Genomic DNA, 16,243 nt, shown 5'->3' with positions numbered 1-16,243 from the left:
CCGCACCCAAAATTGTATGTGGAACGCATACAATTTGGGTTACTTCCCTCAACAATTACCTAATTGTATAGTATAGGTATGCATATCTCTGATTCGGTGTGGTGTTCAGGATATATCCGGCACCCGACGACACCTTACTCCGGCTCCTAGAAAGGCGAATAACAACCGGCCAGAGTCAGCAGACATCAACCATTAAAGAAAATATAAGTCACAATATATTAAGCTATACATTGTGTGTGTTTTTTTCCCATGCTCTCAAGTTTAGTCGTTGTGTTTGGATTAAAATTAAATAAAGGGCTTAATAACAATGATTCTGTAAGACTGTTTTAAAAATATTTTATCAAACTATTTAAAAAGCTCATTAGCAATGAATATTATTTATTTTAGCTAGTATTTATAAGAACATTACTCTTATTTAAGTTACTCAAGTTCGTATTTCTTTATTTATATTATCTTTCATCTCTTCTTCATAACGCGGTGTCATTGCTTAGGCTTGAGACATCTGTGAGGCAACACCAGTTATTTATTATCAATCATATTTTTAATCCACGGCAAGCAATGAGACTGGTGGGTTGCTGCATAAATTTTCAATTCATTAGTTATGATATTTGAGAAGTCTAATCCCAAAAATCCATGCTTGCTACCCCGCGCCAACCCCTCGTCGGAACCTCTTGCTTCGGCAGCTGTGATAGAGTTGTACCATTCCAATCATATCAGACTCAGCGCTCACATATCATATCGAGACTTGCGGATTATCTTGATAGTTCCCTATTGTACTCGCCAGCAGGATGGCACGAAAATTGCTTTTATTGAAGCCTGGTTGAGGCTAGGTCGTCGTTTTAGGCCTCCACAAACATCCCCTCTTCCACTTCCATATCCTCCTTACACACTCTGACCTCACTTTCGGTGCCCTTCTGACACTGATAAAACCCACTTATACCTTCCGACACTCATCAAACCCACACCTACTCTCCAACACTGATCGAACCTCCACCTACTTTCCAACACCCACAGCCCCTCAACAACCAAAATACCTTCTATCCAAGTAAATATACCAGCCTATCCTACCATTTCAATCTAACAACCTTTAGAATTAAGAACATCCTCGCAAAACACCACCAAAATGGCTCTCATCAAGTTCCTCATCACCGCCCTCGCGGCCACCCTCATGTTCACTTCGTCCGTCCTGGCCAACCCAATTCCGGCCCTCACTGCCGTGACCACCCCAGACACCACTGCCAACCACCTCGAGAAACGTAAGTGCAATGAATTTGGATGCGGCCTAAAAGTGCAAGAGCTCTGTCCCCTGCAACATCCCGATCAACGAACCCCGCGACTGCTCCGTCTGCAACTATTTCACCTACGCTTCTGATGGCACAGCTGTAAGTCCTAATGCTTCCTTGGGAGACTGCGGTAAGCAAGCTTGCTAATTATGTGTATAGAAGCTGCTTTGGGATCGTCAGTGCCTCTTGATCCAGTGGGGTGTGTCTCCCTCTCTGTCTGGTTGCTAGGAGCCCAGTCACTCTCGATTCACCCGGCGAGGGCGTGGCACATGCTCCGGCTCTCAGACATGGGAATGGAATCGATGCTTGTGTGCAGATCTGGTTTGCTGGCACTTAATTCTCGTGCGGTGGATTCCTACGTTGTAGAGTCATCATGACTGCTCCTTTAGGAGATGGGACCGACTTACGAAAGCTATGAGACCCAAAAAGAAATGAGAAATGAATGACTTTGATTTGATTTGATTTCATGCTTCGTGATGTTTTTATACGTTCTAGTGAGATGTAAATGCAAATATGTGGCACACATTCTATCTGGGTATCAAACCTAAAATATATCGTGTAGTACCCCTTCCACACAAACATGCCCCCATATCAAACTTTTATACCTATGATTTTTCCTTCTTCACGTCATCCACCACCGTAGGGGGGCCCAGTATGTCAACACCTCTCTTCTCATAAGTCATTCCCAAGTACGCATCACTCACAACAAAGACATCAATCTTCCTCGCTCTCAAACCCCCGCCTGGCAACTTCATGGATGCCCTGGCCACCGGTCTGCTTCCCACAGCGACGGTGTTCTTGCCATTTGCATTTCTCCCTACACTCCACCCAACACGCTTAACAGCAAGTACTTCATCAGCGCCGCTGTCGGCGAGGACGACAAACCAACCCTCCGTCTGTGGCTTGGGGAAGAGTGGAGTGTAGACGCGGCCCTCGCGGTTGACTATGGGGTTCTGGCGCGACAACACCACAGTTAGGCCGAGAGCTGTTATGTCGGATACTTTGACGTCTACGTTAGGCACGATCGAGGCAGCCTTAACAAAGGCAGATCGGATCGCATGGCTATCGGCGACTAAGTGGGTTAGGCTTTCGATGCCAGCGGGCGGCAGACGGCTCAGCTCCATCAATGACGAGGGTAACGCCTTTGACTTCTGGGATTTGGCGGGGATCCCACCAATATCCACTCCTGGAAGGATGCTCAGGGGATTGTCTGTTGGCCAGCGTGCAGATTTAATACACTGAAGTAATGTCATCATCTGAAGAGTGCTGGAGAGGTAGCCCATCTCAACAAGGGTATCAATGCTAGCCTGCATAATGCGGATGGACTGATCGAGAACACTGTTTGAATCTCCAATGTAATCCGACAACGGCAACTCGATTCGGCTCATGTGAGATTGGAGGAGCAAGAATGACTTGACATGTGGGTCCCAAAGAGGCAGGTTGCCGAATGACTTGGCATCGATGGGGAGATTCTTTGCTAGCTCTCCGTTGATGAGGTCTTCATTGTGACGGACTGGCAATTCGTCATATTCGGTAGCAGACGACATCCAGAATAGGACATCTTCGAATGTAGCGCCACGTTTGGCATGCTTGACGAGATGACGGATGGTGTGGTGGGAGAGATAGTAGTATGACATGATCTTGCCCAGGGGGGTTGGGTCAACATTTCCGTTGGGATAAATCTCCAGACACTGTGACTCTGCGAGCTCTGCCAGGGAGTTATCAACCATCTGGATCATATAGTCGTTCGCCATTTGTTGTGCTGTGGTAGTGTTGTGATCTTCAGCAGACAGCTCAAGGCCATAATAAGACGGGTTCTTATGCAGCCGGCGGAAGAAGAATGTCCAGGTGAGATAGTCCAAGGCGTCTTGGACAGTAGCAATGGTTCCGGCGGATACTTCAGCGCCTAAATGGTTGTCAAGGACCTTGTGGAGTGTTGATTCTACGGGAAAACCGGTGTGCAGGAAGTGCTTATAGAAATCCTTCTTCGAATCCTGTGTAAATATTCGGGCAATACCTGTCGTATCGAACTGGGGTCGACCCGCTCTGCCGAGCATTTGCAGGACATCGGTCAAGTCCATGTCTTTGTATCCTTCAATCTTTGCATCGAAGAACTGAGTCCCCTTAACTACGACGAGATGGGCGGGAAGGTTGACACCCCAAGCGAGGGTACTGGTAGCGACCAGGATTTGGATTTTATTGTTGGCGAATAGCTCTTCTGATAGAGACCGGTCAGATTCGACCAGACCAGCATGATGCAGACCTATGCCAAAGCTGAGCGATTCCTTCAACGTATCATCCTTGACCCTCGCGAGGTTAAGTTGCAGATCGTCTTCAGACATTTTGAGGAAACGCCTCGGGTTGTCTTCCATGCCGCAGAAATTGATCAGGTCCTTCGCTGTAAGTCGAGTCTGTCGGCGAGATGAGACAAAGACAATGACCGGCTTGTCCGGAGAATGCGTCTTGATGGCGAGGAAAGTCGGTCGATTCATCGTTTGCATCAGCGGGCAGAACCCGCGTACTTCAGGAAAGCCGTCGATGAATATCTCAAGCGGCACAGGTCGGACAGAGTGACGGAAATTAAACAGGCCTTCCTTTACTCCCAGCCAGTTTCCTAGATCCATGGCGTTCGCGCATGCAGTCGACATACCCATCAGACGAACCGTGCTCTTCGATTGCGAGGCAATGTAGTTCATTCGGGATACGATGATTTCGAGAATAGGTCCACGATCACCACCGAGAAGATGGATCTCATCAATGATCACCAAGCTTACTTGTCGAACGTAGCCTCTTGTCTGCCAACTACGAGATATACCATCCCACTTCTCGGGCGTTGTAATAATGAGATCTGCGTCGCGAATTGTACGTGTATCCGGAGTATTGTCACCGGTCAACTCGACAAGTTTCAAGCCGAGCGGTCCGGTAAGGCGAGGATGCCAGTCCTTGACACGTTCTCGAACGAGCGCCTTCATAGGAGCAATATACACAACCTTTGATCCTGGATTGTCTCGTAGGGACTGCCACACCGCCAACTCGCAAGCAACAGTCTTGCCACTACCGGTAGGAGAACCCAGTAACACGTTTGTTGAGGTGTGATAGAGGCAGTGGAAGAGCTGCGTCTGCATAGGGTTGAAGAATTGGAAGCGCTTGCTATATATCTCTTCCAACATGGGGTTATTGAGCGCTGTTACAGGCAGAGGTTGTAGGGATAGTAGATCGGTGTACTTGCTTTCGGTTTCTGGTCGAATCAGGTGCTGGAAGGAAACGGGTGTGACTGTTTCGACTCCCAACCACCTGTCAGACACAGCTCGGACATATATTTGAGACGGGAGAGGGTCTTGAAGAGGAATCGTAAAGTCGAGATAGTGCTCCTCGTGCATTTTCCTCCTATTCAGTATGAAGAACTCGTTGTGGTATATCTCAGACGTTTCAGAGTTCTCAACCCAAATATAATATGGTTCTGAAGATCCATTATGACGGTCATTCCAGCGAAAGTCAGGCGTCAGAGTGAGATGAATTCTCAAGACGTCTCTGTTGAGAGGCGCTATTCCGCACTCTACACTTATCGTGGGGAAGTTTTCAAGAATGCGAGCAATCTTGCTTCCAGCTCCATGATTGTGCACCAACGAACCAATCTCGGCAGACTCCATGTCCCTAAGAGCCTCTATAGAAGCCGAGGCACCCTTGTCGTCGAGCTGCCTCAGCACGGGTAGAGGAAGCTCGAACTGGTGAAGGGGGTGCTGGAATGGCCAAATCCGTTTATCTATGGACTTGCACAGCGAGAGGATAACTAGACATTGGTAACCCCATTTCCTATTCAAGGCGATTTTAAACAAGGCTTTGCACACTCGCGCCGCCTGCTGTGCAATGTAGAATGTGTCGCTAGACAAGGCGAAATCTTCAATCCGCGCGCGTGAGACATGGGATTGGAGAAGGATGTTGGTCTTGGTTTGCGGAGAATCGATTTCAACTCCAACATCGCAAGGGGCAAACTCGTCCCGTAGTCGTACCAGTTCATCGGACTCACTGTCACGGGACTGAATATTATCAAACTCGCCGCACATACTAATCATCTTCAAAACATCGGCCTCAGACGCAAGGGGCGCCATCATCGTGTTGAAGATCTGGACACTGGTATGTGAAAGGTAGAACTCGCTCGCAATGCGTCCGACATCCTTGCTCTTCAGTTCCTCGGTTACCTCATTGAAGATGATCATCTGGCTCTGATGAAGAGTCCGAGCTGCGTTGATAATCAGCTGGCGCCTACGTTGAACCAACGTCGGATCATCTCTGATCTCAGCCCAGTCTATCCCATAGGTCACTGGGGCTATCTTCATGCGCTGGAAGAGATAGGAGTATCCTAACCACTGCACGGCTTCTGGAACCGACGTCACCGTCCCCAGCGCGATTTCGGCGTTGAGATTGTCTACCATCTTGGCACTGAACCTGGATTCGATGGGTTGTTGCTGAGTAACAGCACTTAGATAGTGATTTAGCTTGTCATGGCTGGTACAGATCATACAAATACCCGTGTCCTGAAATTGCGGTCGTCCTGCACGACCAAAGATCTGGAGAACGTCCAGAATCCCCAAGTCTACGAATTTTCCCTCTTGGCCGCTGTAGATCTGGGTTCCCTTGATGACTACTGCAGCGGCTGGAAGGTTAACACCCCACGCAAGCGTAGCCGTACAGCAAAGCACTTTTATGACTCCCTGTGAGAACAGCCGCTCGGTAAGGTTGCGATCTGATCTCTGCATACCAGCATGATGGATTCCCATGCCTTTGGGAAGAAGCTCTCTTAGTTCTCTCCCCTTTGAGGTCTTCATTTCCCTAGTAGCAGCTTCGTATTGAGGGTGCTCTCTGGGATCAAAAAGGTCCGCACAACCGTCCTCGGTTGCCTTTTCGAAGAGCATCTTTGACGTGTTGAATGTGTCTTTTCGAGTGTGGACGAAAACCATGACCTGATGGTCGAGTTCTAACATATCCTTGACCTTCTCAAAGCAGGTCTCGTCAATGTTATCACGAGACTTTTTGGTTCCGGCCTTGCCCTTGACACCAATAAAATGCTGCTCCAGGGGGACTGGACGAAAGGAGGCGTCAAAATAAAAGAGGCCAGCATATCGATTGACTTTTAGGAAATCCGCGACGTCAACATAGTTGGGTAGCGTTGCAGAGAGACCAACCATCCGAATAAGTGATTGCGTGCTTTCTACCTGTCGTGCCGTACGGGCCACGAGAGACTCGATAACAGCTCCACGTTCATCGTGCAGCATATGAACTTCATCAATAATCAACAGGCGTACCTTTTGGACCAGTTCGGTATCGCCCGAGCCTTTCCTAGTCACGACATCCCACTTTTCAGGCGTTGTGACAATGATTTGGGTATGAACGATCTCCTGCTTCGTCAAGTGCATATCACCCGTAAATTCCCTGACTTGAATTCCCAACCATGCAAGGCGAGAGCCGAGTTTCTGGGTGATTTCTGCTGCCAAAGCCTTCATTGGAGCGACGTACACGATTTTGAAGTCCGCCGTGGCGACAGTGAAATCTTGTGCGTCTGGGGACTCTGCCGGATTTGGCGTGGTGTTCTGGCCGATTGCGTGCAGTATGGTGAGCATAGCTGCGTCAGTCTTACCAGCACCGGTGGGCGCGCATATAAGCATGTTCTCGTTCGTCTTGTATGCCACGGGATACACTAGACTTTGCATCCTATTGAGCGTCTTGTACCCTTTAAAAGTCCCCTTGCACAGCTGATCCATTTCTGAGATCTGAACCAGCTTTCGGCCACGTCCTAGGGTCCCAACCTTACCGGCTGGGATGGTGAACTCTTCATATCGCTCATGCTCCGTCCTCTTACTTCCCATGGGCAAACCATACTTGTGGCCAGACGAACTCAGAGTGTTGCCAGCGGAGTGGGTCTTGTAGACATGAGGGTACTGTGGCCCATCTCTGTCTAGTTTGGGGCCGAGAGTAGCATGCTTGTGTTCATAGTCATTTTTCCGTAGCTGTGCATCCCTCTCCTTTCTTGTGAGCAGCTTACCACTGAGTAGCCCATCTGTTTGGTCGGCTACTCGGCGGGCAGCTACTATCTCTTTGCGATGCGAGATTAACTCGATCAGAAAATCGAAATCACCATACCCAATAACATCTGTCAATGCGGATTGCAGCTCTTCATCGGATGTATCCGAGACAAGCAATGAGATGATCTGGTCCTGCAAGGTCTCTGCACTGAGTCCACCTTTACTTGCTACAAAGGCCGAACATTTGGCTTGAATCCATTCTGGCCCATAAACTCCGTCTTCCACAGCAGGTGGCAGTGCATCATCTTCAAGGCCGCTGCTGTATTCGCTATCCTCAGTGTCATCGATGAAGTCCCACACATCATCTCCGCTGTTGAGGGAGTCTGAGAGTTCATCATACTCTAGGCTGTAGGGCTGTTCGGCAGTTGGCAGTTTAAGGTCTGCCAAAGCCGCTCTCATAGTTGATAGCTGCGCTATCCATTGCGACTCTGCCAGCTTTGCCGTAGCCATGGCGTATATCCGTATATCGTTGTCTATGGTGGGGGTGTGTTTGACGTTGGAGGCTTGAAGTCGTCGTCACCGCACATGCACGGGAATACGCCTGACACAACAAAAAAGGACTTTTGATAACCTCTATAGACGCTCCGCTAAATTTCTGTATCAAAATGTATATGCAGCAAGTTCAAGATTCAAATCTTTGTCATGTTGAATTCTTGATCATGTGACCTGAGTCAGAAAGTTGATGCCTCAGATCTTATCGCGGGGCGGTCAGGGTCTCAACGTCACAGGCCACAGGCCCTCATTGTTTGCGCCTACAGCATCACTTCTCCAAACACAACCACCCACTTTACACCGCCAAGATGAAGCTATTTTACATTGGAATCTTTAAGAACGCCGAGAAGCCAGCGCATGAATTGGTATCCGCAAAAGATGCCAGTACCTTTAGCTTCTGGGAGAGGTCGACGTAAGGAGCCCCTGCAACAACTGCGTGGGGGTCGAGCTAACCATGATTTAGGGTGAGCGAGTTCATGACATTCTTCAGCAAGACTGTCGCCGAGAGCAAAGATGCTGCGCCTGGAAAACGCCAGGAGATCTACGAAGGTAGGCGGACAGGAAAAGCAGGTTGAGGTTAATCTGACAGAGAGCAGGGCCATACAAGTTCCACAGTCTTGGGCACAACACCGGGATTGTGGGCATAATCATGTCAGACCACGAATATCCGCTATTAGTTGCGCAGTCGCTGCTCAACAAGGTCCTCGACGAATTTACAGCCAAGTACCCGCGGTCGACCTGGTCCAACTCGAACCCCACACTTGACTTCCCGGACTTAACATCATACCTGGCGAAGTACCAGGATCCCCAACAGGCGGATAATATCATGAAGATTCAGAAGGAGTTGGATGAGACAAAGGTCATCCTGCACAAGACGATCGAGAGCGTGCTGGAGCGAGGCGAGAAGATAGATGATTTGGTGGCGAAGAGCCAGGGTTTGAGCGACACGAGCAGGATGTTCTATAGTAAGTTGCGCCCAGAATACTTCTTGAACCGTCTAACAATAAATCTCTAGCTAAGGCAAAGCAACAGAACTCGTGCTGTGTATTGATGTAAATACGAGGGGTTGGCTTGGATCTCATTTGGCGTTTCATTCCGTATTAATACCTACCTACTGGTTGTCTATCAGCTGCGCTATAGCTATCAGCAATGCATAAGACTCGGACATACCGTTGCCCTTTCAAGCTGCACTGTTGCTTGGAACGTATCAAATTGTATGATATGTGATATCCCCTATGGCAGTAGCCCCTCGTGCATCGAATGAATACATAGAGCCCATGGTCTAGTTATTCCAGCCGGAAGCAAGGATTCTGTAATTTACAGCCTTGTCCTTGAACTCACGTCTCATCGTCATTGATTTGGTACGGATCTTGAACTTCCATTTACCCGCAAGCTAACACATGTCCGGGCCGCATCAACATTAATCCGCCGGCTATTCCCACCATGGTAAATCCAGGGCACATGTGGGGCAATCCCCAGATTCCGTCCTCGCCCCAGTGCGGAGCCTGTCCGCGACCGGGGATTTCCAATCCATATAAATCCATCTTGTTGTCGTCTATATAATTGCATCTGGGCTCGTAATTAATAATTGTCACCCTATTTCGCCGACCATTGCCCTCCGTAAAGTTCGGGGGATCAACTACCGAGAGCTTGGATTCTAGATAGTCCATTGGAGATATATTGGACCCGCCCGCCCCCCAAGATAAACTTTACCTCAACACCCTGAAATCATGGCTCTCACTGGTGAGGAAGTTGCGAAGCACAATTCGAAGGATTCATTATGGGTTATTATCCATGGAAAGGTTGGTTAGATTTTCTCGAAAGATTATTACATACTGACCTGACGTAGGCATACGATGTGACCGAGTTCGCACCTGGTGAGCCTTTTCCTAAGCCGACCCTCAGCCGACCCTAAGCCGACATGATCGGTAGCTAATGAAAGCAGAACACCCTGGTGGAATGGGCATTATCCTTAAGTATGCGGTATGTTATTGCCCCTCAAATCCTGCAAATGGCAAGTATTAATTCCAACAGGGCAAAGATGCCACCGAGACGTACGAGCCAATCCACCCTCCGGACACCCTCGACAAATATCTCGACAAGTCCAAACACTTGGGCCCAGTGGACATGGCTACTGTAGCAGAAGTAGCACAAGAAATTGACCCCGACGAAGTGGCAAGACAGGACAGGATAGCACACATGCCCAGCCTGGAGCAATGCTACAACATGATGGACTTTGAGGCCGTTGCCAGCCGAGTCATGAAGAAGACTGCCTGGGCATACTATTCCAGTGGTGCGGATGATGAGATTGTATGTCCAAACCTCCCTCTAAAGATGATTGCTAACCTTTCAGACAATGCGCGAGAACCACTCCGCCTTCCACAAGATCTGGTTCAGGCCACGCATCCTCGTCGACGTCGAGAAGGTCGATTTCTCCACCACGATGCTCGGCACCAAGGTCGACATCCCCTTCTACGTGACCGCCACCGCGCTCGGCAAACTAGGCCACCCAGAGGGCGAAGTAATCTTCACCAAAGCCGCCAAAAAGCACAACGTCATCCAGATGATCCCCACCCTCGCCTCCTGCTCCTTCGACCAGATCGTCGACGCCGCCGAGGGCGACCAAGTCCAATGGCTCCAGCTCTACGTCAACAAAGACCGCGCCATCACCAAGAAGATCATCCAGCACGCCGAGGCGCGCGGCTGCAAGGGCCTCTTCATCACCGTCGACGCCCCGCAACTCGGCCGTCGCGAGAAGGACATGCGCAGCAAGTTCACCGAGCAAGGTTCCAACGTGCAGTCCACCAGCGGCGCGGTGACGGATAACTCGCAGGGCGCCGCCCGCGCGATCTCGTCGTTCATCGACCCCTCGCTCAGCTGGAAGGATATCCCCTGGTTCCAGAGCGTGACTAAGATGCCCATCATCCTCAAGGGCGTGCAGTGCGTCGAGGACGTCCTTCAAGCCGTCGAGGTTGGCGTCCAGGGTGTCGTCCTGTCGAACCACGGTGGTCGCCAACTCGATTTCGCGAGATCTGGAATTGAGATCCTGGCGGAGGTTATGCCGATCCTGCGCGAACGCGGACTCCAGGATAAGATTGAGATTTACATCGACGGCGGCGTGCGTCGCGCGACGGATATCATCAAGGCGATGTGCATGGGTGCCAAGGGCGTGGGAGTCGGGAGGCCGTTCTTGTTCGCTATGTCGGCGTATGGATTGGCCGGCGTGGATAAGGCGATGCAGTTGTTGAAGGATGAGATGGAGATGAATATGAGGCTGATTGGGTGCAGTAGCATTGATCAGCTCAACCCGTCACTGATTGATTCGCGGGCGCTGAACTCGCATGCTACGTCTGTGCCGGGAGATACGTTGAGTGTGTCTTCTTATGATCCGTTGGTCAGCCCGCAGAACAGGGTTAAGTCGAAGCTTTAGTTGGGACAGACAAAGTTTTACGTGGGGACTTTTGCATCAATTGATTTTTGGTTGTATAGAAAGTTTAAGGCGGACTTTATAAATTCCACCCCACGTTGGAAATGGTATTTGTTTTGTAGGGCTATATCTTTATCTCTAAAGTAAAGCAAAATAACTTTTTACGATAATCTTTGTTTTGATCCGAAGGGTGTTCAGCCCTGCCTCTTTTTGATTTTTTGATGCCGTACCCAATGCTAATGGTAAATCGCAACAATATCACACAACCCTCTATTTATCAGCCAAGTCCAGGTGGAATGACCTAATCACCGCGTCCGTATCGTCAATCGCGAGTGGACGGATATCCGCCAGCTCCTTGATCTTGGCCGTACTAGAGAAAGTGTTAGTAGGTGACGAGGTTTGGAGGGTGGTGGGGTGTTCTTACAGAGCCTTAACTTGATCATCAGTCATCTTCAAGCCCAATTGCTCGACACGGCTCTTGATGGCGTTCCATCCCGTGATTCTCGACGCGAAGTGAACATAGCGGGTCATTCCGAAATCCGCGGGGTTGAGGATCTCGTATGTGGAGGGGTTGTTGAGGATAGCCTTGGCGTGGATGCCAGCCTTGTGCTGCGGAGGGGGTTAGCATGTGCCATCTGCATCGAGTGTGGGGTTAACTTGCCGTAAATGAACAGAAGCCAGTCACGTAGTTGTTGAACGGAACGTTGACCTCGACTGCCTCGGCAACCATGTCCTCGATCTCCTTGAGCTTCTGCAGCTTATATTTGGACAGCACGTAGTCGCGGTCCTCGACGATCATGCGGGCGAGGAAACCACCGAGCGGGGTGATACCGTTGCGCTCACCGATACCCAGTACCGAAGTGTCGACGTCTGCGTACGTTAGCTAAACCACTCTCTGGTGATTGAAAAATTCAATATGACTCACGTGTTGCTCCGGCTTCTAAGGCGACAAAGGCGTTTGCAATAGCACAGCCGGTGTCGTTGTGGAAATGTGTCTCGATATCGGTCTTCTGGCTGATGACTCCACGGAGGGTGCGGATCAGCTCGTAGACGGTACGTGGGGAAGCGCACCCGACGGTGTCGGCGATACCAACACGGTCAACACCAGCCTCGTCGACGGCCTTGTAGAGGGCGAGAAGGTCGACAAAGTCGGAGCGGAAGGAGTCCTCGGAGGAGAAGCGGATCTCGAGACCCTTGCTCTTGACGAACTCGATGACCTCGATGGCGGACTTGGTGATGTATGCCATGTCCTTGCCGTGGGAGAACTCGCGGAGGAAGGAGGAGGTTCCGATAACAACGTCGACACCATCAACACCGGTCTCCACCGCCAACTTAGCATCCTCCATTGTACATCTCACATCTGTATAAATTAGTATTGGGTCGCGTGGGGTTGGGTATTCGAGGACTAACGAGTGAGGATTTTGGCCTGGATGAATGAGTCAGTTATGAAAACCATAAAAGGTCAATTGTAGAGGTTATCAAACGCACCTTGAGACCAAGCTTGCAGATTGTCTCGCAATCAGCCTTGGATTGAGGAGACGCCGCCGGCGAAGTCAACTCAATGTAATCCACGCCGAAGTCTGAGAGAGCCGTTGCGCTAAAGGGTCGCATTAGTATGATATTCGGATGAAGTTTCGAGAATTAAATAACGTACATCTTGACCTTGGTTGCTTGAAGGTCGTTAGCAGAGGTTTGTGTAATCTGTTGGTGGCTGCGACTTACCAGTATCGAAAAACGCCGAGGCGAATTGCTCACCCTCACGGAGCGTGCTCTCAATAATCTTGAAGCGGCCGGTATTTGATAGGTAGTCGCCAATGGCCTTGTATGGGACGGATCTAGGCTTCTTGTCGGCGCCGTTACCGTTGGTGATGCCGTTGGCGTCGCCATTCTGGCCGTTTGTACTTGGATCGTTGCACATTGTGTATATTGTTTGTGGTTGTGAGTGAAATTGACTTTCAGCGGAGAGGGTGAGTGTAACGGAACAGTGTGGTGATGGGAATAGCTGCTTACTAAGCTGGACGAATCAGAATGTGAGTCAATGAAAATCGAGTCACCCAAGTTTTACGTGGTAAGGCAAAAGTAAGGCAAAAGACCAATTACCCCGCCCCGAATATCGGAGAGGTTTATCCGTGGTGGGGGGTTGACGTTAGAAAAGTGGCGTTTGGACTTTTGTGCAGAGATTGCGGGGTGGACATGTGATAAGTCAGGTGACAAGTCAGGTGATAAGTCAGGTGATAAGTTAGGTGATAAGTCAGGTGATAAGTTAGGTGATAAGTTAGGTAATACGTCAGGTGATCAGTCAGGTGATTGCAGGTTAGTGCGACGAGTTGGCAGCGACGGGCCAGTCGAGCTTCTGACTAGCAACTTCAACGCTGTCTCGATTCTTGACGGCGAGCCCGACTGCGGATATTTGCGGATATTTCACATCGTGGGCAACGCAGACTCTCTTTGGGTGCGCGAAGGAAAACAAGTGCCAGTTTTACCCCAGCTGTGCGCAGGTCAAGGAAGGCTGAGGTCCAGAATATGTATGATTTGCAGTATATTTTCCAACAGCCTCTTAAGCACAGCGTTGTGATTTCTCACTACTGCAGCAACATACCACACCTTACTCCACCTTACTCCCCAACGATCTGTCATACGGCTATCATTTCCTCTTGTTCAGCCTGACCCAGCCAGCGCGCCAAAATACCCAGCAGCCGTCGAGGAATTGCGCGTCTGTCCCACATCAGGCGGACAACGGCAGGAAGGGCGGGAAGCAAGGGATTGGGGGAACATCCCTTTTGCATCCGACTGCCGACTGCCCCCAACCCAACCCGTCCGATCGATGAGATCCATCGATCGGTGAGTGCCCGAGTCATCATGTATGCTATTGGGAATCTCATCGATCGATCGGTGAGTGCCCGAGTCATCATGTATGCTATTGGGAATCTCATCTATCTCGATCGTGGCTTCTCAAACAAAGGATCGGACGACTGCCTGGCAATGAAATGGCACGTCTGCGCCAGTGCCGCGGAGCTGGGAGGAATGAAATGTACGCATACCTGTTTGGAGGTTTGAGATGCAAACCGAAGCCACTGTTCGAGATGAGATGAGATGAGTCTCGCGATGGGTTGGGCGTCCCGTCCCCGTCCCCGTCCCCGTCCCTGCCCCCGCCGTACAGTGAAGACAAAACCGGGTTGAAACGTTGAACCACAGATCACAGATATCCCACTGTAGATGATACAGACAATTACTGTATAAAGTATAAAGTGGACAACTGCCGGCCACCAGTAGCCATATTGACTGACGATCGATCTGACCAAGAAGCGGCCAACTGGCTGGTAACATCTCGGACCAACCCGACAGACATCGGCCAGCCGCAACGTCAACACACCATCCGGATCCAAAACACTCCGAATCCAAAACACTGCATATCCCGCCGCCTATCAGTGTGCGTACCATGCATCATCCCGTCACTTCTCTCTTTTCTCTCCTCTATTGTCTCTTCTCTCTTCTCATATCACAACATACCCAGCGCCGTGGCAACACCCCACCATCACCGTCTTTGAGAATAAAGCGTTTCCCTTTTCATCTTCTTCCCGCCTTCTCGTCGCCTGCGGTCCGGCGATCTCTCGGCCAACTCGCTGAAATGAGATGTGTGGTATGCATGTTGGCATATTCCACATTTGAGATCTGATCGTATGTCTAGCCGCGCGCATTAGACCCCGAGTGTGAGTTCCTCTTAGTTACTGTCTCACTGTACGGAGTATATCTTACCCTCGATTTTCCCTTGTTTCGTTTCTCTCGTTTCATTCCGTCATCTTCGCACATCCTCCCTAAAAGTCTCATACACACATCTATCTATTGATCTGTCTGCAAAACATCCGCGTCACGCTCCCGAGTCACAACATTCTCTGCCTTAGTCCTGTCCGTTCGGCCTAGAATGACCGATATGTCCCCGTGCCGGTTGTGCGCAGCACCCTTCCCGCCCGTGATTGTTCGCATAGTCGGCGCACCCACCCTCCCAGCCCTCCCCGAGTTTGAGGATAAATGGCCCAACTTCCTCGATTCTCCACTTTCGCCTCTACCTCACCCTTCTCGCTCTGCTAAGAAACAATATTACCGCCTATTTCCACACCAGAGAGCCATGCCTCCTACTCCGCCGTCGTCGCCGCGGCGCCTCAAGCCTGTGAGCAGCGATATCACAGCGTATGATCTACATGCTCTGTCGTCCATCTCGCCAATGGAGCAACTCTTTCTTGTCACCCCGTCAAGCGACACATCAAGTCTGAGCGACCCATCAATCCACTCTCCCTCAGACGAAGACGACGACTACGATACCTCGGGATTCCCGTCGTGGCACAACTCCTACGACTTCCTCGCTACCCCCAGTGCATCGCCTACCGAGCTATCACCTCTATACAGGTGCAACTCTCCCTCCAAATTCGCATTCGACATCTCCTCCATGCCCCCCCCACCCATCCCTCCCCGCTCACCATCGCTCAACTCCGGCGACACCACCAAGTCCTCCCGCCACCCTGCCCCACGTCCCCAGGCTGGTCCACCTCTTCACTTCGCTGCACCGCGCCGTGCGCCGCCTCTTGTGGCACCGGCGTTTAGGCACCGTGCAACGCCTCCGCTGCCGCCGCTATCACGCCCTGGGTTTGCACCCCCAGCGACTATACCTCCGCTTCACCCATCCTCTTATTCTACAAATACGAGTCCCTTGAGCCTCTCGCTTCCTCCTAGCCCCCTCGCCCGTGCCGTGCCACTGCCCACATCGCCAGTCTTGGCTGAGAAGAGTGTGTTTGACCATGAGGAGGAGGGCGTCAAGGGGTTGAAGGGTGTCAAGGCGCGGTTTCATAAACATGGTGCGGCATCGGGGGCACAAGGTGGGAGGAGGAAGAGCGCGGGGGAGGTGGTGAAGGGTATATTTGGTGGGTGGTCTGAGAAGGGTGGGAGGGGTGGAAAGGGTACATGAG

At 50.6% G+C, this 16,243-nt stretch overlaps 6 protein-coding genes across 6 annotated transcripts; 4 read left to right on the top strand and 2 right to left on the bottom strand.

Annotated features, from left to right (window-relative positions):
• Positions 1-574: 574 nt before the first annotated feature.
• Positions 575-7,961, bottom strand: VC83_06241 (uncharacterized protein). The gene is made up of 2 exons (XM_024469844.1): positions 1,691-7,961; positions 575-1,638 (listed from the first exon to the last, which is right to left on the bottom strand). Exon 1 carries the CDS (start codon positions 7,811-7,813, stop codon positions 1,889-1,891), a length of 5,925 nt encoding a protein of 1,974 aa, XP_024324149.1. The 5' UTR covers positions 7,814-7,961; the 3' UTR covers positions 575-1,638; positions 1,691-1,888.
• Positions 1,124-1,660, top strand: VC83_06242 (uncharacterized protein; the record flags this gene model as incomplete). Its single annotated transcript, XM_024469845.1, has 2 exons — positions 1,124-1,256; positions 1,443-1,660. The coding sequence occupies 2 exons, from the start codon at positions 1,124-1,126 to the stop codon at positions 1,658-1,660; spliced, it is 351 nt and encodes a 116-aa protein (XP_024324152.1).
• Positions 7,962-8,097: 136 nt separating the features above from the next.
• YKT6 (palmitoyltransferase) lies at positions 8,098-9,152 on the top strand. Its single transcript, XM_024469843.1, has 4 exons — positions 8,098-8,267; positions 8,319-8,404; positions 8,452-8,820; positions 8,871-9,152. Exons 1-4 carry the CDS (start codon positions 8,164-8,166, stop codon positions 8,909-8,911), a joined length of 600 nt encoding a protein of 199 aa, XP_024324150.1. The 5' UTR covers positions 8,098-8,163; the 3' UTR covers positions 8,912-9,152.
• Positions 9,153-9,585: 433 nt separating this feature from the next.
• VC83_06239 (uncharacterized protein) lies at positions 9,586-11,285 on the top strand (the record flags this gene model as incomplete). The annotated part of the gene is made up of 5 exons (XM_024469842.1): positions 9,586-9,657; positions 9,705-9,732; positions 9,801-9,838; positions 9,890-10,165; positions 10,209-11,285. The coding sequence occupies 5 exons, from the start codon at positions 9,586-9,588 to the stop codon at positions 11,283-11,285; spliced, it is 1,491 nt and encodes a 496-aa protein (XP_024324257.1).
• A 267-nt stretch (positions 11,286-11,552) lies between these two features.
• LYS1_1 (Saccharopine dehydrogenase) lies at positions 11,553-13,200 on the bottom strand (the record flags this gene model as incomplete). The annotated part of the gene is made up of 8 exons (XM_024469841.1): positions 11,553-11,652; positions 11,707-11,891; positions 11,944-12,152; positions 12,208-12,642; positions 12,693-12,708; positions 12,771-12,879; positions 12,937-12,952; positions 13,005-13,200. 8 exons carry the CDS (start codon positions 13,198-13,200, stop codon positions 11,553-11,555), a joined length of 1,266 nt encoding a protein of 421 aa, XP_024324256.1.
• A 451-nt stretch (positions 13,201-13,651) lies between these two features.
• Positions 13,652-16,242, top strand: VC83_06237 (uncharacterized protein; the record flags this gene model as incomplete). The annotated part of the gene is made up of 2 exons (XM_024469840.1): positions 13,652-13,807; positions 13,874-16,242. The coding sequence occupies exon 2, from the start codon at positions 15,205-15,207 to the stop codon at positions 16,240-16,242; it is 1,038 nt and encodes a 345-aa protein (XP_024324266.1). The 5' UTR covers positions 13,652-13,807; positions 13,874-15,204.
• Between the last annotated feature and the right edge of the window lies 1 nt (position 16,243).

Source organism: Pseudogymnoascus destructans (genome assembly GCF_001641265.1).
Source record: "Pseudogymnoascus destructans isolate 20631-21 unplaced genomic scaffold scaffold_10, whole genome shotgun sequence".
Lineage (NCBI taxonomy): Eukaryota > Fungi > Ascomycota > Leotiomycetes > Thelebolales > Thelebolaceae > Pseudogymnoascus > Pseudogymnoascus destructans.
The sequence above is the reverse complement of the archived record's forward strand: the minus strand, read 5'-3'. Positions and strand labels throughout refer to the sequence as shown.

Bases quoted from the DNA above. Each gene is read 5' to 3' on its own strand.
- VC83_06241 (XM_024469844.1), bottom strand. From the start codon at position 7,813: ATGGCTACGGCAAAGCTGGCAGAGTCGCAATGGATAGCGCAGCTATCA.
- YKT6 (XM_024469843.1), top strand. From the start codon at position 8,164: ATGAAGCTATTTTACATTGGAATCTTTAAGAACGCCGAGAAGCCAGCG. The intron at 8,268-8,318 runs GTAAGGAGCCCC...ACCATGATTTAG, and splicing joins AGCTTCTGGGAGAGGTCGAC to GGTGAGCGAGTTCATGACAT. The intron at 8,405-8,451 runs GTAGGCGGACAG...GACAGAGAGCAG, and splicing joins ACGCCAGGAGATCTACGAAG to GGCCATACAAGTTCCACAGT.